General features: G+C 40.5%; 1 protein-coding gene across 1 annotated transcript in view; it reads right to left on the bottom strand.

Annotated features, from left to right (window-relative positions):
• Window positions 1-23,227, bottom strand: part of CEP135 (centrosomal protein 135) — a 90,050-nt gene that overhangs the window by 16,230 nt on the left and 50,593 nt on the right. The window contains exons 13-19 of the mRNA XM_075859930.1: window positions 20,872-21,033; window positions 18,500-18,577; window positions 17,997-18,148; window positions 15,387-15,502; window positions 12,263-12,417; window positions 12,119-12,174; window positions 10,210-10,378 (exon numbers count right to left, since the gene is read on the bottom strand). Of these exons, the coding sequence (XP_075716045.1) occupies window positions 10,210-10,378; window positions 12,119-12,174; window positions 12,263-12,417; window positions 15,387-15,502; window positions 17,997-18,148; window positions 18,500-18,577; window positions 20,872-21,033 (888 nt within the window). The remainder of the gene's footprint in view (window positions 1-10,209; window positions 10,379-12,118; window positions 12,175-12,262; window positions 12,418-15,386; window positions 15,503-17,996; window positions 18,149-18,499; window positions 18,578-20,871; window positions 21,034-23,227) is intronic.

The following is a 23,227-nucleotide window of genomic DNA, read 5'->3' as shown; positions in this document are numbered from 1 at the left end:
TTACACAGCTTTTTTTGACTAAAAAATAAAAAAGTTATGCTTCTCAGAATATGGTGACAGAAAATAAATTATTTTATAAAAAAATTATTTTATAAAAAAATTATTTTATTGCGGAAACGCTGAAAAACAAAGAAACTATATACATATGGTATCGCCGTAATCGTATCGACCTGCAAATAAAGTAAAGTTGTCATTTATAGCGCACGGTGAACGCCGCAAAAAAAATAACTAAAAAATATTGTCAGAATTGCTGGTTTTTGTTCACCCGGCTTGCAAAAAAATTGAATAAAAGTGTTCAAAAAATCACATGTACCCCAAAATGGCACCAGTGAAAACTACTAATTGTCCCGCAACAAATAAGCCCTCACACAGCTCTGGTGGTGAAAAAATAAAGAAGTTCTGGTTCTCAGAATATGGCGATGCAAAACGTGCAGTGTTTTCTAAAAGCGGGTAACATCCAACACCATTTATCAGTGCGACACCGGCGACACATCTATGAATTATTATTAATTTACCGCATTTTTATACCCTCTTATTATGCCCTGATGTTCTCCGCACAGATTACACATGCCCCCCACATTATAAACTTAAACACCAGTAAAACCCCAAACAGAACTATTACCAAGCAATATCTGCACTGCAAAAACAAAATGGCGCTCCCTCCCTTCTGAGCCCTACAGCGTACCCAAACAGCCGTTTGCGCCAACATATATGTCATCACCATACTCTGGAGAACCCGCTTAACGTTTTATGAGGTATTTGCCGTCAGTGGCCCAAACTGGGCACAACATATTATGCACTAAAATGGCATATCAGTGAAAAATTGCAATATTCACTTTGAACCATCTGCTGTGCATTAAACCCTTTGCGCACTATAACTTAATTGCACGTCATGGGGCGGGGGTTGATGTATGGAGCGGGCTCACGTGCTGAGCCCGCTCTGTTACGCTGCGGGTGTCAGCTGTGTATTACAGCTGACACCAGGGACTAACGGACAGGAACAGCGATCGTGCTGTTACAGAAGCCTGTAAAAATAACAATACACTGCAATACATTAATATTGCAGTATATTGTACCAGCGATCCAATTATCGCTGGTTCAAGTCCCCTAAGGAGACTAATGATGACACCAAGCTATGTAATATAGTTCAGTCTATGGAAGATGTTCATGAATTGCAGGCAGATTTAAACAAACTGAGTGTTTGGGCGTCCACTTGGCAGATGAAGTTTAATGTAGATAAATGTAAAGTTATGCATCTGGGTACCAACAACCTGCATGCATCATATGTCCTAGGGGGAGCTACACTGGGGAAGTCACTTGTTGAGAAGGATCTGGGTGTACTTGTAAATCATAAACTAAATAACAGCATGCAGTGTCAATCAGCTGCTTCAAAGGCCAGCAGGATATTGTCGTGTATTAAAAGAGGCATGGACTCACGGGACAGGGATGTAATATTGCCACTTTACAAAGCATTAGTGAGGCCTCATCTAGAATATGCAGTTCAGTTCTGGGCTCCAGTTCATAGAAAGGATGCCCTGGAGTTGGAAAAAATACAAAGAAGAGCAACGAAGCTAATTAGGGGCATGGAGAATTTAAGTTATGAGGAAAGATTGAAAGAATTAAACCTATTTAGCCTTGAAAAAAGATGACTAAGGGGGGACATGATTAACTTATATAAATATATTAACCCCTTCCCGCTCCTTGACGTACTATTACGTCATGGCAGCTGTATCGTTCGCGCTCCATGCCGTAATAGTACGTCACGGGAGTAACGGCCGTTTCGGCCGTCCTCCCGACACATACAGGAGCTGTGACGCTGCTGTCTTGTTCAGCAGCTGTCACAGCTCCTACAGCGGGGACCGATCGCTGTGTCCCCGCTGATTAACCCCTTAAAAGCCGCGTTCTATAGAGATCGCGGCTTTTTAGGGGTTAAGCTGCCATCGCCGGCCTGCTACGCGATAGCGGCCGGCGATGGTGACTATGGCAACCGGACACCAAACAATGGCGTCCGGCTATGCCATAGACGGAAGCCTAGTGGGTCCTGACAACGTCAGGACCCACTATGCTTGCTGTCAGCGAGTAGCTGACAGTTCTAATACACTGCACTACGCATGTAGTGCAGTGTATTAGAATAGCGATCAGGGCCTCCTGCCCTCAAGTCCCCTAGTGGGACAAAGTAATAAAGTTAAAAAAAAGTTAAAAAAAGTTGTGTAAAAATAAGAAAATAAAAGTTTTAAAAGTAATAAAAGTAAAAGTCCCACTTTTTCCCTTATCAGTCCTTTATTATTAATAAAAATATATAAACAAACAAATAAACTATACATAATTGGTATCGCCGCGTCCGTAACGGCCTGAACTACAAAATTATTTTGTTATTTATCCCGCACGGTGAACGCCGTAAAAAAAAATATTAATAAACCGTACCACAATCACAATTGTTTGGTCACTTCACCTCCCAAAAAATGGAATAAAAAGAGATCAAAAAGTCGCATGTACCTAAAAATGGTACTGATGGAAAATACAGTTCGTTACGCAAAAAATAAGTCCTCGCACGGCTTTATTGATTGAAAAATAAAAAAGTTCTGGCTCTTAGAATAAGGTAACACAAAAAGTGAATGATTGTTTACAAAACGTATTTTATTGTGCAAACGCCATAAGACATAAAAAAAAACTATAAACATCTGGTATCGCCGTAATCGTATCGCCCCGCAGAATAAAGTTAATATATCATTTATAGCGCACGGTGAACGCTGTAAAAAAAAAAGTATACAAAAACAATAGTAGAATTGCTGTTTATTAGTCACCACGCCACCTAAAAATGGAATAAAAACTGATCAAAAAGCCGCATGCACCCCAAGAAAACTACAATGGATTCCTCAAGGGGTCTAGTTTCCAAATTGGGGTCACTTTTGGGGGGTTTCCAATGTTTTGGCACCACAAGACCTCTTCAAACCGGACATGGTGCCTAATAAAAAAGAGGGCTCAAAATCCGCTAGGTGCTCCTTTGCTTCGGAGGCCGGTGCTTCAGTCCATTACCGCACTAGGGCCACATGTGGGATATTTCTCTAAACTGCAGAATCTGGGCAATACGTATTAAGTTGCGTTTCTCTGCTAAATCCTTTTGTGTTATAAAAAAAATGGTATAAAAAGAGTAAATTTCACCTCTACTTTGCTCTAAATTTCTGTGAAACACCTAAAGGGTTCATAAACTTTCTAAATGCTGTTGTGAATACTTTGAGGGGTCTAGTTTCTAAAATGGGGTGTTTGATAGGGGTTTCTAATATATGGGCCCCTCAAAGCAACTTCAGAAATGAACTGGAACCTAAAAAAATAAATAAATGAGGCAATACTTCGCTTCTTACATTATACTGATAATGAGCCGTGCCCACTCCGAGATGACCCCAGTTTTGACCGTTTGTATAAACGGAGACCCCTATTAGACCGTTCCAGTGCCCGGTTTTCCCAAGCATACACCCCCGAGAAGTGTTTTTCTATTGATGAGTCCCTGGTACATTTTAAAGGGAGGGTTCAATTCCGCCAGTACCTGCCAGGTAAGAGGGCAAGGTATGGCGTGAAGATGTATAAGCTGTGCGAGAGTGCATCAGGGTATACCTACAGGTTTAGGATATATGAAGGAAAGGCCACCCCCAAACCAGACTGCATCCTGGACTACAATAGGTACATGGGAGGGATGGACTTGTCAAATCAAGTCCTGAAGCCCTACAGCGCCATGCGGTGTGGTATAAGAAGCTGGCCGGGCACATCATACAGATGGCTTTGTACAATGCGTATGTGCTACGTCGATGTGCAGGCCAGAGGGGAACTTTCCTGGAATTTCAAGATCTAATCTTTAGGGACCAGGAAGGGGGGGCACCCAGTACTTCTGGAAGCGAGGCCACACGCATCGTACCAGGGCAACACTTTCCAGGAGAAGGTCCCCAAACCGGTGGAAAGGGAAAGAGTCAAAAGAGGTGCAGAGTCTGCTATAAGAGGGGGATAAGGAAGAACACAATATACCAATGTGACACGTGTCCCGAAAAACCAGGGCTCTGTATAAAAGATTGTTTTAAAATGTATCATACATCCCTTGATTTTTAATTTACCGTGATGCACTCCGCACAGCTTACCCCCCTCATCTTTCCCTTCTGAGCCCTGCCGTATGCCCAGGCAGCTGATAACAGCCACATGTAGGGTATTGTCGTACCCAGGAGAACCCACATTACAATTTAAGGGGTGTATATCTCCGGTGGCGCATGCTGGGCACACTATATTGGACACTGAAATGGCATATACATATATAAAATTGCAAATCTCACACTGCACCATCTGCTGCGCATTATCTTTTACACAGTACCTGTGGGGTCAAAATGCTCACTACACCTCTAGATGAATGTCTTAAGGGGTGTAGTTTTTAAAATGGGGTCACTTCTCGGGGGTTTCAACTGTACTGGTACCTCAGGGGCTTCTGCACACATGACTTAGCACCAGAAAAGCTCCAGTAGGCCAAATGGTGGTCCTTTCCTTCTGAGCCCTCCCATGGGCCCAAAGGGCAGTTTATCACCACAAGTGGGGTATTGCCGCACTAAGGACAAATTGGGCAACAAAATGGGGTATGTTGTTCCTTGTGAAAATAAGAAATTTTGATCAAAAATGACATCTTATTGGAAAAAATATCATTTTTTTCATTTCACAGCCCAATTCAAATAGGTGCTGTGAAAAAACTGTGCGGTCAAAATGATAACAAAAACCATAAATGAATTCCTTGAGGGGTGTAGTTTCCAAAATGGGGTCACTTCTGGTGGGTTTCCATTGCTTTGATACCTCTGGGGCTCTGCAAATGCAACATGGCACCCGAAAACCAATCCAGCAAAATCTGGACTCCAACAAACACATAGCGCTCCTTTCCGTCTGAGCCCTCCCATGGGCCCAAACGGCAGTTTATCACCACAAATGGGGTATTGCCGCACTAAGGACAAATTGGGCAACAAAATGGGGTATGTTGTTCCTTGTGAAAATAAGAAATTTTGATCAAAAATGACATCTTATTGGAAAAAATATCATTTTTTTCATTTCACAGCCCAATTCAAATAGGTGCTGTGAAAAACCTGTGCGGTCAAAATGATAACAAAAACCATAAATGAATTCCTTGAGGGGTGTAGTTTCCAAAATGGGGTCACTTCTGGTGGGTTTCCATTGCTTTGATACCTCTGGGGCTCTGCAAATGCGACATGGCACCCGAAAACCAATCCAGCAAAATCTGGACTCCAACAAACACATAGCGCTCCTTTCCTTCTGAGCCCTCCCATGGGCCCAAACGGCAGTTTATCACCACAAATGGGGTATTGCCGCACTAAGGACAAATTGGGCAACAAAATGGGGTATGTTGTTCCCTGTGAAAATAAGAAAATTTGATCAAAAATGACATTTTATTGGAAAAAATATCATTTTTTTCATTTCACAGCCCAATTCAAATAGGTGCTGTGAAAAAACTGTGTGGTCAAAATGATAACAAAAACCATAAATGAATTCCTTGAGGGGTGTAATTTCCAAAATGGGGTCACTTCTGGTGGGTTTCCATTGTTTTGATACCTCAACGCCTCTTCAAACCTGGCATGCTGCCTAAAATATATTCTAATAAAAAAGAGGCCTCAAAATGCACTAGGCGCTTCTTTGCTTCTAGGGCTTGTGTTTTAGTCCACGAGCGCACTAGAGACACATGTGGGACATTTCTAAAAACTGCAGAATCTGGACAATACATATTTAGTAGTGTTTCTCTGGTAAAACCTTCTCTGTTACTAAAAAAAATTGAATAAAATTGAAATTCAGCAGAAAAAATTAAATTTGCAAATTTCATTTCCACTTTGCTTTAATTCCTGTGAAATGCCTGAAGGGTTAAAAAACTTTCTATATGCTGTTTTGAATACTTTGAGGGGTCTAGTTTTTAAAATGGGGTGTTTTATGGGGGTTTCTAATACATAGGCCCCTCAAATCCACTTCAGAACTGAACTGGCACCTTCAAAAAAAGGCTTTTGAAATTTTCTTAAGAATATGAGAAATTGTTGTTTATGTTCTAAACCTTGTAACGTCCAAGAAAAATAAAATAATGTTCAAAAAACGATGCCAATCTAAAGTAGACATATGGGAAATCTGAACTAGTAACTATTTTGGGTGGTATAACCGTCTGTTTTACAAGCAGATGCATTTAAATTCTGAAAAATGCTATTTTTTGTAAATTTTCTCTAAATTTTGCAATTTTTCACAAATAAAGACTGAATATATCGACCAAATTTTACCACGAACATGAAGCCCAAAGTGTCACGAGAAAACAATCTCAGAATCGCTTGGATAGGTTTAAGCATTCCGACGTTATTACCACATAAAGTGAAATATGTCAGATTTGAAAAATGGGCTCTGAGCCTTAAGGCCCAAACTAGGCTGCGTCCTTAAGGGGTTAATGGCACATACAAAAAATATGGTGAAATCCTGTTCCTTGTAAAACCCCCTCAAAAAACAAGGGGGCACTCCCTCCGTCTGGAGAAAAAAAGGTTCAACCTGCAGAGGCGACAAGCCTTCTTTACCGTGAGAACTGTGAATCTATGGAATAGCCTACCGCAGGAGCTGGTCACAGCAGGGACAGTAGATGGCTTTAAAAAAGGCTTAGATAATTTCCTAGAACAAAAAAGTATTAGCTCCTATGTGTAGAAATATTTCCCTTCCCTTTTCTCATCCCTTGGTTGAACTTGATGGACATGTGTCTTTTTTCAGCTGTACTAACTATGTAACTATGTGTAGAAGAATTAAAGTTTTTAGTAGTGAGAATTTTTTTTTTTAAGTTAAAAAAAACCCCAAAACTTTTCCCATTTCTCTTCTAAAGTAATGTAAAAAAAGAAACAAAATTGGTATTGCTACGTCCGTAAAAGGCCAAACTATTAAAATATACCATTACTTAACTCGCACAGTGAACACTGTAAAAAACATAATTTAAACCGCCAAAAATCGCTGTTTTTTTTGTCACCTTAGCTCTCAAAAAAAATAAAAAATGAAATACAACCTTTTGATCACTTTTTATGTACCAAAAATTGGTACCAATAAAAACTACAGCTCGTCCCGCAAAAATAAGACCTCCCACTGCTCAATCAACCGAAAAATAAAAAAGTTACGGCTCTCAGAATTTGGTTAAACAAAACAATTTTTATTTTAACCAATAGATTTTTCTTTGTAAAAGTAGTATAATACCAAATTTATATCGTTTTTTTTTTTGTATCACCGTAATTGTATTGAACCGCAGAATAAAGTAGTTTTAGTTTTTACCGCACGGCGAAAGCTGTAAAAACGAAACCCCCAAAAAATGGAATCAGATTTTTTCCAATTTCAGCCCGCAAATAATTTTTTTTCAGTTTCCCAGTACATTTTATGGTACTTTAATTGGTGTCAATAGAAAGTACAACTCCTCCCGCAAGAAATAAGCCCCCACACCACTCTATTGATGGAAAAAGAAAAAAAGTTATGGCTCTTGGAAGGCGGAGAGTGAAAAATGAAAATAAGAAAGCAAAAAATGGATCAGTCCTGAAAGGGTTAATTCATTTCTAATAATAATAATAATAAAAAAAAATAAAAAAAATCGATGACCACATGTGGGGTATTTCCGTACTCGGGAAAAATTGCTTTACAAAAATTGTTTGATTTTTTCTCCTTTATCCCTTGTGAAAATGAGAAAATTTTACATTTTAGTGGAAATAATAAATTCTGCAAAAAAAACTGTGGGGTCTAAATGTTCACTATACTCCTAGAAAAATTCCTTGAGAGGTGTACTTTCCAAAATGGGGTCACTTTTGGGGGGTTTCCACTGTTTTGGTCCCTCTAGGGCGTTACAAACGCGACATGGCACCGAAAACCAATCCAGCAAAATCCGTACTCAAAAATCCAAATGGCGCTCCTTCCCTTCTGAGCGCTGCCATGGGTCCAATCAGCAGTTTATTACCACACATGGGATATTGCCGTAATCGGGAGATATTGCTTTACAAATGTTGTGGTTCTTTTTTTCCTTTATGTCTTGTAAAAAATAAAAATTTCTATGTTTTTTCAGAAAAAAAGTCATTTTAATTTTCACAAACAAATTCCAATATATTTAGCGAAAAACCTGTGTGGTCAAAGTGCTAACTATACCCTTAGATAAATTCCTTGAGAGGTGTAGTTTCCAAAATGGGGTAACTTTTGGGGTGTTTCCACTGTTTTGGCACCACAAGACCTCTTCAAACCTGACAAGGTGCCTAAAATATATTCTCAAAAAAAAAAGCTTCTGAGGCCGCTGTTTCAGTCCATTATCACACTAGGGCCACATGTGGGATATTTCTAAAAACGGCAGAATCTGGGCAATAAAATATTGAGTTGCATTTCTCTGGTAAAACCTTCTGTGTTACAAATTTTTTTTTTATTAGAAATGAATCTCGCCAAAAAATATACAATTTGTAAATTTCACCTCTACTTTGCTTTAATTCCTGTGAAACTCCTAAAGGGTTAATACACTTTGTGAATGCGGATTCGAATACCTTGAGGGGTGCAGTTTTCAAAATGGGGTGATTTATGGGGATTTTCTAATACAGAACTGGTCGTAATCATGATTACAATACGGGACAGTTGTCCCGCAGCGAGGCAGGGACACCTAGCGTCATAGATAACTACGATGCTAGGAGCCCGGCTCCCTGCAGTGTGTTCGGTCCGGGAAATGCGGCTGACACACGGACCGTATATCACGGACTGAACACGCTCGTCTGAATTAGGCCTTAATGTGAGGCACATTCAAAATTCATCACAACTCGTGCCTCACATCAGAAAATGGAAGAACTTATTTTTTTTTTATTACTGTTGCCAATGTATCGTTTTGGTATCAGAAATCGCAATACTATACGAAGTATCAGTATCGAAGTCCAAATTCTGGTATCGTGACAACCCTAGTCACTGATTTATAGTATAACTACTTGATCAATACTCTTTACTCCTCAGCTATACTGAAAATAAAGAAAAATCAAATGCCAATATTCTCAGAATTAACAGTTTAGCCTACAAAAATAAGCGTTTAATACCATTTAATTCTGCATGTTGTGGTGTCCCTCCCAGCAATACATGCTGGATGTGAGGTCTGTGGCTACAGCATGCTGCTGCGTTCACTACCTCTGTTGTATCAGCACAGAAACATCCCTGTACTGCTTTCCCCTTTTAAATACAGCCCCTATATAATCTCCTCTCTACTATGCAGACACTGATTCTGCCTGTGTGACCTCGCCTCTTTCCCCCTGCATATTCTGCCGTGTGTGCTCTCCTCCCTATCTGCACTGATACAGTACAGCCTGTGCGATTCCTCCCCTGCACACTCTGATGTGGTTTCTCTCCTCACCATCTACAGCCTGTGTGACCCCCCCCCTCTATTGCAGACTCTGCAATGGACTCACGCCTCGCTATCCAAGGGTCTACTAGGTACCATTAAAAGGTCATGTAAAGAGACATAAAAGAACCTTGCCCCACTTATCTCTGAATTGTACTCCTGCCATGATTTATATAGCTAATTACCAGCGATCTGATGTGATTTCCCATGAAAATGCTTGATTAAGCATGGATGCTACTCTGGTCAAAACAGGGATGCTGGTCAACAGTAAATAGTTGCTTATTTGGGGAAAATAAGTAACAAATGTGTGGCTTACTGTAGTATGAATTCCAGGCAGCGGCTCATAATTGCCATTTACCATGCTGGTATTTAATGTACATGCCCCAAACACACCCACTCTTTTGAAATGCCTCTTGGAAGCCAGCCAGTTGGCAAGCCTGTCAATCAGTGCAGGAAGCAGCCCTACAGTATACAAGTATAAAGGACTAACCACAGTACTGCTTTCCTGGTAACATCTATGGCCGCATAAATGGGTATGCCCTGCAGTCCAGAGACGATGCGGGTGACACTACCTTGACTGCAAAGTCAGAACTCAAGCAATCAGCTCCAGACCGCATCAATGGTGGACGTGTTCACATATGCCATTAATTTGCTTAATAAACGATGTATTTGAGCTGTTACATTTTACGGTTAGTACTCCCAGTGATTTTTGTTGGTAGTATAACAAAGAACAATCAACTTGATTTAGGGATCTATTACATACAACTAGTTCAATGATTTGTTAATAATTACCATTACGTCTAAAAGACCATTTTCTATTTTTATACCTGATTTTCTCTAGTCATTGTGGCCAAGTCATCCTGCAATCTCCTATTCTCCTTCAGAGAAATTTCTCTCAATCTTACATTTTCTGTAAGCTCTGAATGGGTAGAGTCAAGTTGGCGGCGAAGGCTGGATAGCTCGCGGTCTTTGTTACGCAGAGCATCTTTCAACTGACTGCAAAATAAGGTTAGTTATGTAATGATCAATGTTTAAACAAAGGAACTTTATAAAAAGAAAACCAAAAAAATCTCATGCAATAAAGCTTAAAAAAACAAAAACATTCTGAGCACACCCATGTGCCAAATTATCAAAACCTTGCATAATTCTACAGCTAGTGTTTGCATGCCATGACTCGAAAACCACCAATAATTTTTCAATTAAACATTTTTGGGGGTCACATTAAAGACGCCTGACAAGAACAGATAAAGAAAGGTATGTTAGATGTCTTCATAAAGTGACAGCAATGATCTTATTGTTCACAACTCTTCCCATAAACATGCATGCTCTACTGAGAATGCATGTTTATTTTAATGGGGAGAGGGGAATAAGCTGCTGGCCACCACCTTCCGTGGGAAGAAAGCATCGGGCATGTTGAAGTTCTATCCCACAATATCCACGGGTTTGGTCGTGTTTACTTCATGTGTATGCTCCCTAATACACATTGAGGTAGATTTATCAAAACTGATACAAAGCAAAAGTGGAGTAGTTGCCCATACCAACCAATCAGTATGCTGCTTAGATTTTCCATAGGTTCTTTTAAAAAAAAAATAGAGCACACTCCAATTTTCCTTTACACCAGTTTTGATAATTTTTCACCATTATGATTCACTCTTCCTCCTTTGTGAAGTATTGAATCATGTTTATATGTGCTAAAGGATTATACTATTCTAAAACCCTTGAAGTTACCCTAAATACATCACTGCACACTGCATAAATTGACTAGACAGGCTCCTCTACAACAGGGTGCCTATGTTCGCATCCGTGTTAGGAGCAGCTATCGCAGATCTGGCAGAAATTGTCTAAGGCCTCATGCACACAGCCGTAGCCATGTGCACGGTCCGTGATCACGCGCACTGACGGCCGCGGAGTGTCATCCACAGGCCGTCCGCAATCACTGACCATGCAAACAAAAGTTGTGCATTCATTTCAATGGTGCCTGACCGCAATTGCGGACCGTAAAATTATTTGTCCTGAGTTTTTGCAGTCCACAATTGCGGCCCTCACACGTTCTGTGTAAACCAAAACCACAGTCGTGTCTATGCGCCCATAGAAGTGAATGGGTCCGCAATTCATCCAGTTTTTCAGTTGAATTGCAGACGCAAACCACGTTCGTGTGCATGAGGCCTAATGCACGGCTGTGATTTTCGGGACGGACGGCCGCGTAGTGCCACCCGCGGTTCGCCCGCAAATCGCGTCCGTGCACATGGCCACGTGCATTCATTTCTATGAGCCTGGACGGCAAAACACGGCCGTAATAAGACATGTCCATTCTTTTTGCGGTCCAGGCTCCTGGGCCATGCACGGACCGGCCACATCATGTGCATGGGCCCATTGAAATGAATGGGGCCACAATTCCCCCCGCAGATTTGCGGGTGAATTGCGGGTGCAAAAATACCTTCATGTGCATGGGGCCTTACGGTTACATTGTGCTATGTAAAGTGCTGAGAAGTAGATGGTGCTATATAAATAATCATAATAAACAACTATTTTAGTGAATCTGAAGAGGGATGCAATATACTAGTAATGGATTTCTTCTCTAATAGTTTCTGCCAGCTGCCATTTATATACATCTATAAATAAGTTATAAACAGATTTATCTGTAGATATGAGAAACAGAACGAAAAAGACATTGTCGTAAGCGAACAACGCTGCTATATTTTAACACACATTAACTTTCTATATGAACAGACTTACTCGAAGGTAGCCTCAAGCTCAGAAAGGGTCAGCTTTAAGTTAGTAATAGTCTTTTCCTGGAAGAGATAAAAGCTATTAAAACGCTTAGAAGACATGAAAGGTTCCACAGAGCAAAAAACACAAAGAAAGGGTCCTGTAACGTACTTTATGATCCAGGTTCTCATCTAAACCTGCCACACGCTCCGTCTTCTCATCCACTACGTCCTGAAGGTTATCTTTTTCTTTGTCCAAGACAGAAATAGTGTTCCTGAGAACGGTCATTTCAGTTGCTTGTGAGGACACCTTATGATTTAATTCCCCTAAAGAAAAAGCAAATAAAGTCAAACAGACTGAAAAAACAGCATGACGATAGCTTCAAAGATAAAGTAGATATACAGTATACTTTAGAAATGTAACCAGTCTTTACAATACCACTGTACCCGCAGCTTATAGTGTTGACAAGATGATCATTATATTTGTCTATATAGAACAATTATAGGCTCTGTTCACACTAACCTCAAGGCTTTCGCTGAGAATAGAGTCATGACAGCTATGAGGGATAACGTTTAATTGGATCTTACCAAATTCTGACAGATCCCATTGACCTACATTGGGGTCTGAGATTCCAAGTATTTATGAGAAGAATAGCGCTTCAAATTCTATAGATACTATATTGCTTTGTTCCTGTAAGTGCACCTATCATTGTAACTTTTTTTTATTCTTACATAAATCAGTAGTACATATGAATACATGAAATCTTGTATATATATATATATATATATCTTACTGTGCACTGCTTTTTTTCTTTCATATTTGTTTATTGTATACGCTAAAAATTTAGACAAAAGCGTTCCCTTTAAAATAAAAACTGTATACTGTTTTTATGTTTCATTTTTGTAAGTCAGCCCTTTGTCATTTATTTATTTGACACTACAGCCAAGAGTAAGGACGCAGAAGCATCCGAAACGCGTAGGCTCTGAGGACACCACTCCCCACTTATTTCCACACCTGGATTATATACCTCTGGACTAACTTTTAAACAAGGACCATTAAACTTGGAATTTCGTTTCCGTTTTAAAGCGCATACAGCGCTGGATCCAAACACCCATTTCTCTCCTCATTTATTTTGGTGCCTGCAGCGAGGGGTGCGCCATAGGGGAGGGTTAGAACGTCTTTTTTTTCTTCACTTCATCAAATAGGGAATTACAAAGTACTGTTTTGACGTATGCAAAATTATAGCCTTACGTTTGCATTCCCATAATGTAAAAAAAGAATGTGTATACTTTTTTTTTTTTTAAGGACAAATCGGTAGACTTTGCTTTTCTGTACTTTAACAGTATGCTGGCGTAAAAGATGTCAAGTGTAGTCAAAAGGATACACTTTTGGTGTATGCTTGACCTATTACAGTCTATGGATATTTTTCCCTTCCCTTGGTTGAACTTGATGGACAGGTGTCTTTTCAACCGTACTACTAACTATGATATGTCGAGGAACACGTTTGAATACTTTTTTCAATATTCAAATGTATACGCTCGGCATATGCAGAAATGCAACGTGAACAGGGCCTTATTAAGGGAAAGTGTCATTTCTTAACCTTCCAGCAGCTATATGTTCTAAAACCTTGTATACCGATATACAGTTTAGAAACTGACAAAAATTTTGTTTTTCAAAGTTTGCTGCTTCAGTCTTTATAGTGGCAATTTGAATTAACTCTAGATTGTTATGAAGAGTGATCAGTTGGAATTGCAATTAATTGCAAAGTTATTCCTTGTCATGAAAATTAACTTAAATTACAAAAAACCCATTTCCACTGCATTTCAGCCCTGCCACAGAATGGCTAGCTGACATTTCAGTGATCTCCTCTTTCGCTCAGGAGAAAGTATTAATGAGGACAAGACAACTGATATCACTCTGTCATGCTGCTTGAATTATAAGAGCAGACTGGTTGCTTTAAAAGGGGGATGGTGCTTGAAATCATTTTCTTCTGTTAACCATGGTTACCTCCAAGGAAACACGTGCAGTCATCATTGCTTTGCATCAAAAGGGCTTTACAGGCAAGGACATTGCTGCTTGTAAGTTTGCCCCTAAATAAACCATTTATTGGATCATCAAGAACTTCAAGGAGAGAGGTTCAATTGCTGTAAAGAAGGCTTCAGGGTGCCCGAGAAAGTCCAGCATCTCCCAGGAACGTCTCCTAAAGAGGATTCAGCTACGGGATCGGTTCAACACCAGTGCAGGGCTTGCTCAGGAACGGCAGCAGGCAGGTGTCAGTACATCTGCACGCACCGTGAAGCAAAGGCTTTTGGAGACTGGCCTGGTGTCAAGAAGGGCAGCAAAGAAGCCACTTCTCTCCAAGGAAACCATCAAGGACAAACTGACATTATGCAGGAAGTGCAGGGATTGGACTGCAGAGGACCGGGGTAAAGCTATTTTCTCTGATGAAGCCCCCTTCAGACTGTTTGGGATATCTGGAAGAATGAATGTCCGGAGAAGAAAAGGTGAGCGCTACCATGAGTTATATGTCATGTGACATGACAACAATAAAGCATCCTGAGACCATTCATGTGTGGGGTTGCTTTTCATTCAAGTGAGTGGGCTCACTCACAATTATGCCCAAGAACACTTCCATGAATAAAGAATGGTATCTAAACATCCTCCAAGAGCAACTTCTCCCAACGATCTAGGAGCAATTTGGTGATAAACGATGCTTTTTCCAGCATGATCGAGCACCATGTCACAAGGAAAAAGTGATAACTTCGTGGCTCGGTAAAAAAAACATTGACATTTTGGGTCCATGGCCAGGAAACTGCCCAGATCTCAATCCCATTGAGAACCTGTGTCAATCCTCCAAAAGGGAATGGACAAACAAAAATGCAGAAATTGTAATAAACTCCAAGCACTGATTAGGCAAGAATGGGCAGCTATTTGTCAGGATTTGGCCCAGAAACTGATATCCAGCATGTCAGGGCGAACTGCAAAAGTCTTGAAAAAGAAGGGTCAACACTGTAAATATTGAGTCTTTGATGTATTTGACAATAAAAGTTTAAAAACTTATGAAATACTAATAATTGTACTTCACTATATCATAGAAACATCTGACTAAAGTATCTAAAAACACTGAAGCAGCAAACTTTGTGAAAACCAAAATTTGTGTCAGTCTCAAAACTTTTGGCCAGAACTCTATATATGCTTAAATAGATGCAATAAACAATCAAACACTTGGATGTGTAATGACATTGGTTTCCTTTATAAAATATTAAACATTCTTTAACCCCTGTTTACAATTTACCTATTCTTTCTTCTAAAGTTCCTATTTCCTCTTGTGATAACTGCAACTCATTTGATTTTACAGTAAGGCGATGCTGGAAGTCTTCCATACATTTCTGAAGTTGCTCATTCAATAACCTGTAGTACAAACAACACAACATAATAAAAGTAGAAGTTATGATACCCAGCAGCGGACAATTTTTTTTAAAGGGGTTATCTCAGGACGACAACCCTTGTGTACATGTGAAGGTCATGGAGGTGGTCCCCCTGCTTGGGACCCCGTATATGTGCAAGAACAAAGAGCTCTGGTGGACTTGGCGCATCTGTGCATTACATGGACGGCCATTCATCTGATAGTTGCTGAGCGTCACAGTGTTTCAGCTGCCGTCTGTGCACCATTACCTACACCTGGGTGAGCGGACTAGTGCATATATGTATTGAAACTAAATGTAGCATATTTAAAACATAATTCAGGAGTGTTTTATGTATGTAAGGCTTCGTTCACATCTGTGGTTGGGTCCCGTTCTGACGTTACGTCTGAGCTTTCCGTCAGAACGGGACCCTGAATAGACGCAACTTAAACGAACGGAAAATGAGGTTTCCGTTTCCATCACCGTTGATTTCAATGGTGACGGATCCGGTGCCCATGGTTTCCATTTGTGTCTGCTGTGCACCGGACCCGTCGTTTTGCCGGAAGCAATAGCATAGTCAACGGGTCCGGTGAATAAAATATAAACGGAAACCATGGGCACCGGATCCGTCAACATTGAAATCAGTTTGTGTCTGTTAAGGGTCCCGTTCTGACGGAAAGCTCAGACGGAACGTCAGAACGGGACCCCAACGTAGATGTGAACGAAGCCTTATATGGCTTACTAAACAGGGTGTCCTGCTAGTATTTATTAAAATAATACTTTCATTAAATGCTACGTACAAGTTTGCAAACAAATTGTTTTATTGCTCCAATCTAAATAAAAAAAAAAGGCAAAAAGTCTTGGTACAAACTATGTGTCTCTTGGTTACAGACTACAAACAAACCCTGTGTACTCCGATTCTGCAGTTAGTTTCTCTCTTCCATCAGACAGAACGATTTAAGGCTCCTATTAAATGGCGCGACATGGGCCATGATAATGTGCGCCGATTAACAAGACAGCTCATTGGGGATGAGCGCTCGTTATTACGATTGTTCACTCTGATACATTTTCATCATGTCGGCAGGGAGATGTGCTGGCAACAACAATGATTTTTAATGCTACATAAGAGCATAAAACCGCTCGTTTATCGGCTGGTCATTGCCCTGATTACACAAGGCAATGATCGGGAACGAGCGTTCATTGGCCAATGTAATAGGGCCTTTAGGAACATGGAAAGGATATAATGGTGACACATAGGTGTGCATTAAGAAATATAGACAAAAATTTTTATTTAAAAGTGCACCTACCCCCATCCTTCCACCCAGCCAAACATGATTAAGCTACCCATATCATTACCGCTGCAAAGCTTTTGATCCCCCTTCTACACACCAATGGTTTGATAAGATAAACCACATCTGTAGGATGGAAGAACTTGCAAGGTGGGAAACCACCCTAAATTTACCTCTATCTCGAACCCTTGGCGGTCTTTCAGGAACAGCCGTCAATCCCTTCCTCCTCACTCCTACAACTACCCTCCTAGCATAGACTTGCTTTCCCTTTTACTCTAGGAACTAGGAGGTCTGTTTTCCTTTTGTATACTTGATTTTATTGTGTTATACCTAGCATTCCTTTTCTATATGACATGGAATATGGTCTACATGCTTGCTCCTAACTTTACCTTTCTACATCAAGGTCCTGTCTGCTCATTCAGGGCTAAATAGGTCCTATTTTCACTGTGTATGATTATTATTACATTTACGGCTTTCCATTTTTTGACCTTGTGATACTCCATGCTTGATTTTTGTCAGGAACATGCATTTGTTTATTTATTTGTATATGAAAATTCTTTGAATAAAATGAAAATTTAAAAAAATAAAAGTGCACATAGCCTTTTAAATACACGAACTCTCCCTTTTCTTTTCTTACGTTAGGCCCCATTCACATCGCGGTTTTTTTAAATAAAAACGTGGACCATTGAAAATGTTTTTTTTTTTTTTTTTAAAGTGATCTTTAAACAGAAATGCATGGAAGACTTCCAGCATCGCCTTACTGATAGAAGAAAAAACAACAAAAAAAACAAACTGATAGATTTACTGTATGTAAACGGATACAAACGTATAGCATTACGTTTGCATACGTCGTCCATTGAAATCAATGCTAAAAAAAGTTACGTCGCGTATATGTAGTAGACTACACTTCTCAGTACTTTCAAAAACCAGTATCCCAACGTAAACCATGACAAACAGACCAAACGGATGCTATTTTGGTCTACGTTTGACTCATTATAGTCTATGTATACGCCGAGCTATACGTTTCAAAACTTTTTTAGTGTTTAAAAACGTATACGCCCGGCGGATAGCACAAACGTGATGTGAATGGGGCCTTAGCTAGTGGAGTACATAACTGAATGGACAATGTGTTACTAAAAAGAAATCACAGGCAAAATAAAGTTAAATAAATAAAAAACCTAAAAAGTAAACGTAGTGGTCATGCAAACTGACCTCAAGGAACTTAATTCCGCTTTATACTGCGATGAGTCATCCAAAGTCTGGGCCAATGTAATGGATTGTGATCGGTTTACATTATCTAAAGAGGATATCTTTTCCTTCAGCTCAGATATAGCGGATTTTAATTCATACCGTTCTGTTTCCAGCTACAAATTAGAAAAAAACAGCTGGTGGGTCATCGATGACAAAAGCATAACAATGTTCGTGAGCGGTTTCCATACTAGCAACAGATTATTCGATCGCTTACTATGAAAAGTTTTATTGTATTTATTAAAGTATGCAAAACTACTCAGATTCTACTAAATTTTTTTGGTCAGAATGTCCAAATTCTAAAACAGAACTAATGTTATATTTCCAGGTACTTTAGTCATGCACTAGCAAGCACACACCAGAAGTGACACATCATCGTCGAGTAAAACGGATAAGTCAACATAGGATTTTCCTGAAATACAACACAAGATCTGGTGACTACAGCACCAGAATATGGACTTACTTACCATTTGTATTGTGCTTTCTAAGTCCGTAATCTTTTGGGTCATTCTAAACCTCTCTGAGGCCGATACTTCCTGATGAACCTGTGAACAAAAATCAAAGCTGAACATTAAGGGGCCTTAGGGGGATGTTCACACGCAAACTCAAAGACATCTGAAAATACGGAGCTGTTTTCAAGCGAACACAGCTCCTGATTTTCAGACATTTTTGAAGCAACTCGCGTTTTTCGCTGCGTATTTTACGGCCGTTTTTCAATGGAGTCAATGATAAACGGCTCCAAAAACGTCCCAAGAAATGACCTGCACTTCTTTTGACGCGCCGTATTTTGAAAACGATGCGTTAAATTACGCCTCGTGGGAACAGAACACCGTAAATCCCATTGCAAGCAATGGGCAGATGTTTGGAGTCGTAATGGTGCAGTTTTTTTCAGGCGTAATTTGAGGCCTAAACGGCCCGAATTACGTCTGAAACCACTGCGTGTGAACATACCCTCATTGTACAATGCTGTTTTTTACAATGATATCGATTAATGTCCTGCACGGGTGTCTCGTGCCGCTTTGGAGCAGGTATGCGGCTGTCTAATGGCAGCTTGGCTCCAGATCTAACGGCAAGGACGGGAGGAATCTCTGATCCCAGCCATTTAACCCTATGATCGCTGCAATCAATAGTGACCGCGACATGATCTAAGGTATCCCCCCTTCAATTTGGTCACCAAGCTTTCTGGTGACACAATCGAGGACTGGAAAATCCCTTTAAAAGTCAATAATTTGGAACCTAGAACGGATACCAGGGCTGTCTTTACAGAAAGCCTGCTGTAAGGGAAACTGTTACCCCAACAACAACCTGTATTATAATGACACAGACCATGATGTATTAGCATATAAAAATAGGTTAATACATTATAAATTTAAAATAAAGATGTAAAATAGTAAATCACTTAATGGGATAAATAAAAAAAAATAAAAAATTGAATGAAAAAAAATTCTGCAATAAATTACAAACAACTCTATTTTCTAGTACGAAATATAAAGTTTGTTCCACATAGGTTACAATAAACCAAAAAATAGACAACTATTCGGTATCTTTATGACCGTAATAACCTGAAGAGTTCATTTAACAGGTGATTTAGTGTGAACAGAACAACATAGTGGACAAATCTGTATATTGCAAAGTCTGAGACCTCCAAGTACACTGTAATATACATAAACTCCAGCACAACACCTTTAGGCTATGTTCACACGGAGTATTTTGGGGGAGGAATATCTGCCTCAAAATTCCGTTTGGAACTTTGAGGCAGATATTCCTCTCCCTGCACGCCGATTTTCGCGCCGTTTTTCGCCCGCGGCCATTGAGCGCCGCGGGCATAAAACAGCGAGAAATACGCTTTCTCCTGCCTCCCATTGAAGTCAATGGGAGGTCAGAGGCAGAAGCGCCCGAAGATAGGGCATGTCGCTTCTTTTTCCCGCGAGGCAGTTTTACTGCTCGCGGGAAAAAGACGCCGACGCCTCCCATTGAAATCAATGGGAGGCGTTCTCGGGCCGTTTTTGCCGAGTTTTGCGACGCGGTTTCCGCGTCAAAAAACTCGGCAAAATACCCCGTGTGAACATAGCCTTAAGATTTTAACAAAACCTCAGCCGACTTATTTGCATTTACAATAAACGTTATGCTTTTATGATACAAAAACACACACAAGCCAAATGCTCAACTCAAGAAATGCTATACCTCATATTTCAAACGCATCAGCAAAAAAAATTCTAAATGTCAAACATAGCCAACGTATCATTTTAGGGGTATGTTCACACGGCAGCGTCCGATACGGCTGAAATTCCGGAGCTGTTTTCAGGAGAAAACAGCTCCGGCATTTCAGACGTAATGGCATGTGCAGGCGCTTTTCGCTGCGTCCATTACGGACGTAATTGGAGCTGTTTTTCCATGGTGTCAATGGAAAACGGCTCCAATTACGTCTCAAGAAGTGACAGATACTTCTTTGACGCGGGTGTCTTTTACGATTTTTAAAAAATGACCGTCGGCACAGTACATTGTAAAACCCATTCAAATGAATGGGCAGATGTTTGCCGACACTTTGGCGCCGTATTTTCGGACGTAATTCGAGGTTAAAACGCCCGAATTACGTCCGTAAATAGGGTGTGTGAACCAAGCCTTACTGAAAATTCCCATGCAACAACGCGTAGTACATGATCTTGAGTGATTTTAAGTATATTTACATCATTGATATATAATATTTGATACATTTGAATTTGTGTGAACATTCGTAACCATTGGTTGTATTTATCTACATTGTCCATATCATTATTAGAAGGTTATTAAATATTGTATCTTTTGCAATAACATACTGTACATAGAAAAACATCTTAACCTTTATTTTGTCACGGAGTCCCTCATTATCATCCTGAACTCTTCGTATGTCTGACTGGGCCAGATCTCTTTCCTCCTCTAGATGGCGCAATTCACTGACTGAGGAAGCACTCTTGCGGAGAGGAGACAAGTCTCGTTTAGTCAAGGACAGATCATTCTGGGCCTAAAAATAAACCAATTTCAAATACTTTGTAACAAAATACTCAAATCTAAATACTGCATACATTAAAAAAGTGAGGTCGCTATAAGAAAGTGTAGCAGATGATGAATACTTGCATAGACAATCCAAACTGCAACATACCAATAATATGGTGGTTTTCTAATAGGATAGTTACCCTTCCAATAAAAGAGATGTAAAGACTAATGGAAAGACTTAAAGGGGGTTTTCCCATCAGAGACATTTATGACATATCCACAGGATATGTCAAATGTCAGATAGATGCTGGTCCCACCTCTGGGACCCGCACCTAGCTCTAGAACGGGTCCCCCTAAACACCGTTCTAGCTTTTTGTGCTCACGCTGCCTCCCGGCCACTTCCTGACAATATGATCGGGAGTTATGGAAACAGCGTAACTCGCTGAGCTACGCTGTTTCCATAACTCCCATAGTAGAAATCCCCGGGTTCTAGAGATAGGTGTGGGACCCGCATCTGACATATCCTGTGGATATGTCAAATGTCGCTGATGGGAAAACCCCTTTAACTGGAGCTAGATTTATGCTCTTATTCATCTATGTCTACAACTTAAACATTAAAGTTAAGTTAAATCTATGCCAAGATAAACAATAACGGAAGTTAAAATCTTTTATAAAATAAGCTTCAATAGTTAAAGGGCAACAGATTACAAGAGGGCCGCTTAGCTATTGTAAAGGGTATATTCACAAACGCCAGATTTGTTGCAGAAAATTCAGATGAGTGGAACGGGGATTTTCAGTCGCAGCCCGTCTGCCGTGTGTGAACATAACAATCCTAACCAGTAGCACAAATACGGTGCCGTTTGTGTAAAAGCTCACTAGAAAGAATACAGCAGACTCCAGCTTAAAGAATCCGCTGTATTCATGATCAGCTTCCTGCCTCTTCCCACCCTAAGGCCTCATGCACACGACCGTAAAAACTCCCGTTATTACGGGTCGTAATTACGACCCGTAATAACGGGCTCATAGACTTCTATTGGCCACGGGTACCTTCCCGTTTTCTTACGGGAAGGTGCCCGTGCCGTTAAAAAAGATAGAACATGTCCTATTTCAGGCCGTAATAACGGCACGGACAGTCCATAGAAGTCTATGGAGCTCCCGTAATGATGGGTGGCTACATGTGTGCACCCGTCATTATGGCAGCGTTGCTAAGCGACGTCAGTAAATAGTCACTGTCCAGGGAGCTGAAAGAGTTAACTGATCGGCAGTAACTCTTTCAGCACCCTGGACAGTGACTACCGATCAGAATAAAGAGCAACCTGTAAAAAATAAAAATAGAAGACGTTCATACTTACCGAGAACTTCCTGCTTCCTCCAGTCCGGTCTCCCGGCCGTTGCCTTGGTGACGCGTCCCTCTCGACATCCGGCCCGACGTCCTGGCCGTCCCTGGATGACGTTTCAGCCCATGTGACCGCTGCAGCCAATCACAGGTCAATCACAGGCTGCAGCGGTCACATGGACTGCCGCGTCATCCAGGGATGTCGGGCTGGATGTGAAGAGAGGGACGCGTCACCAAGACAACGGCCGGGTAAGTATGAATTTCTTTAACTTTTATTACAGAAAGGGCTGTCCCTTCTCTCTATCCTGCACTGATAGAGAGAAGGGGCTGCCGATTAGTGCAGTGCTATTTTGCCACCAAAAACGTGCCCGTAAATACGGGTGGAATACGGGTGACACCGGACCCATATTTACAGGTGGGAAAAAATATGGTCGTGTGCATGAGGCCTAACTAATGACTGATTGACGGACGGACGGCCGCTGTGCAGACAGCACCTGCCATGATTGGGCATGTGGTGGTGGGGGGATCACTCATGAATAAAGCCTCCCAGTGTTATCACCGTGCAAACTACACATATTTGGTCTAGATGGGTGATTGTAATGAAAACCACTAACTACCATCTATGTATATTGAAAGCAGAGCAACAGAAAAACTTTTGGGTTGCATTGTCTTTTACTTATACATATTTTGACAGATTTCAGGACTTGGCGACATTAACATGGAATGTTATTTATATACATACTCCCCTCTACAAAAATACAAAAGCGTGGAATAGCTCTTAAAGTCTAAATTACTGTTCGGTGATGTTATTTTCACAAATATTTTCTTCAAAGATTCGACTTCTCATTCATTTTATTTAACTGTTGGGATACTTTTTGTCTGCAGC

This window comes from Rhinoderma darwinii, chromosome 1 (assembly GCF_050947455.1).
Source record: "Rhinoderma darwinii isolate aRhiDar2 chromosome 1, aRhiDar2.hap1, whole genome shotgun sequence".
Lineage (NCBI taxonomy): Eukaryota > Metazoa > Chordata > Amphibia > Anura > Rhinodermatidae > Rhinoderma > Rhinoderma darwinii.
This window is presented reverse-complemented; position numbering and strand designations above follow the sequence as displayed.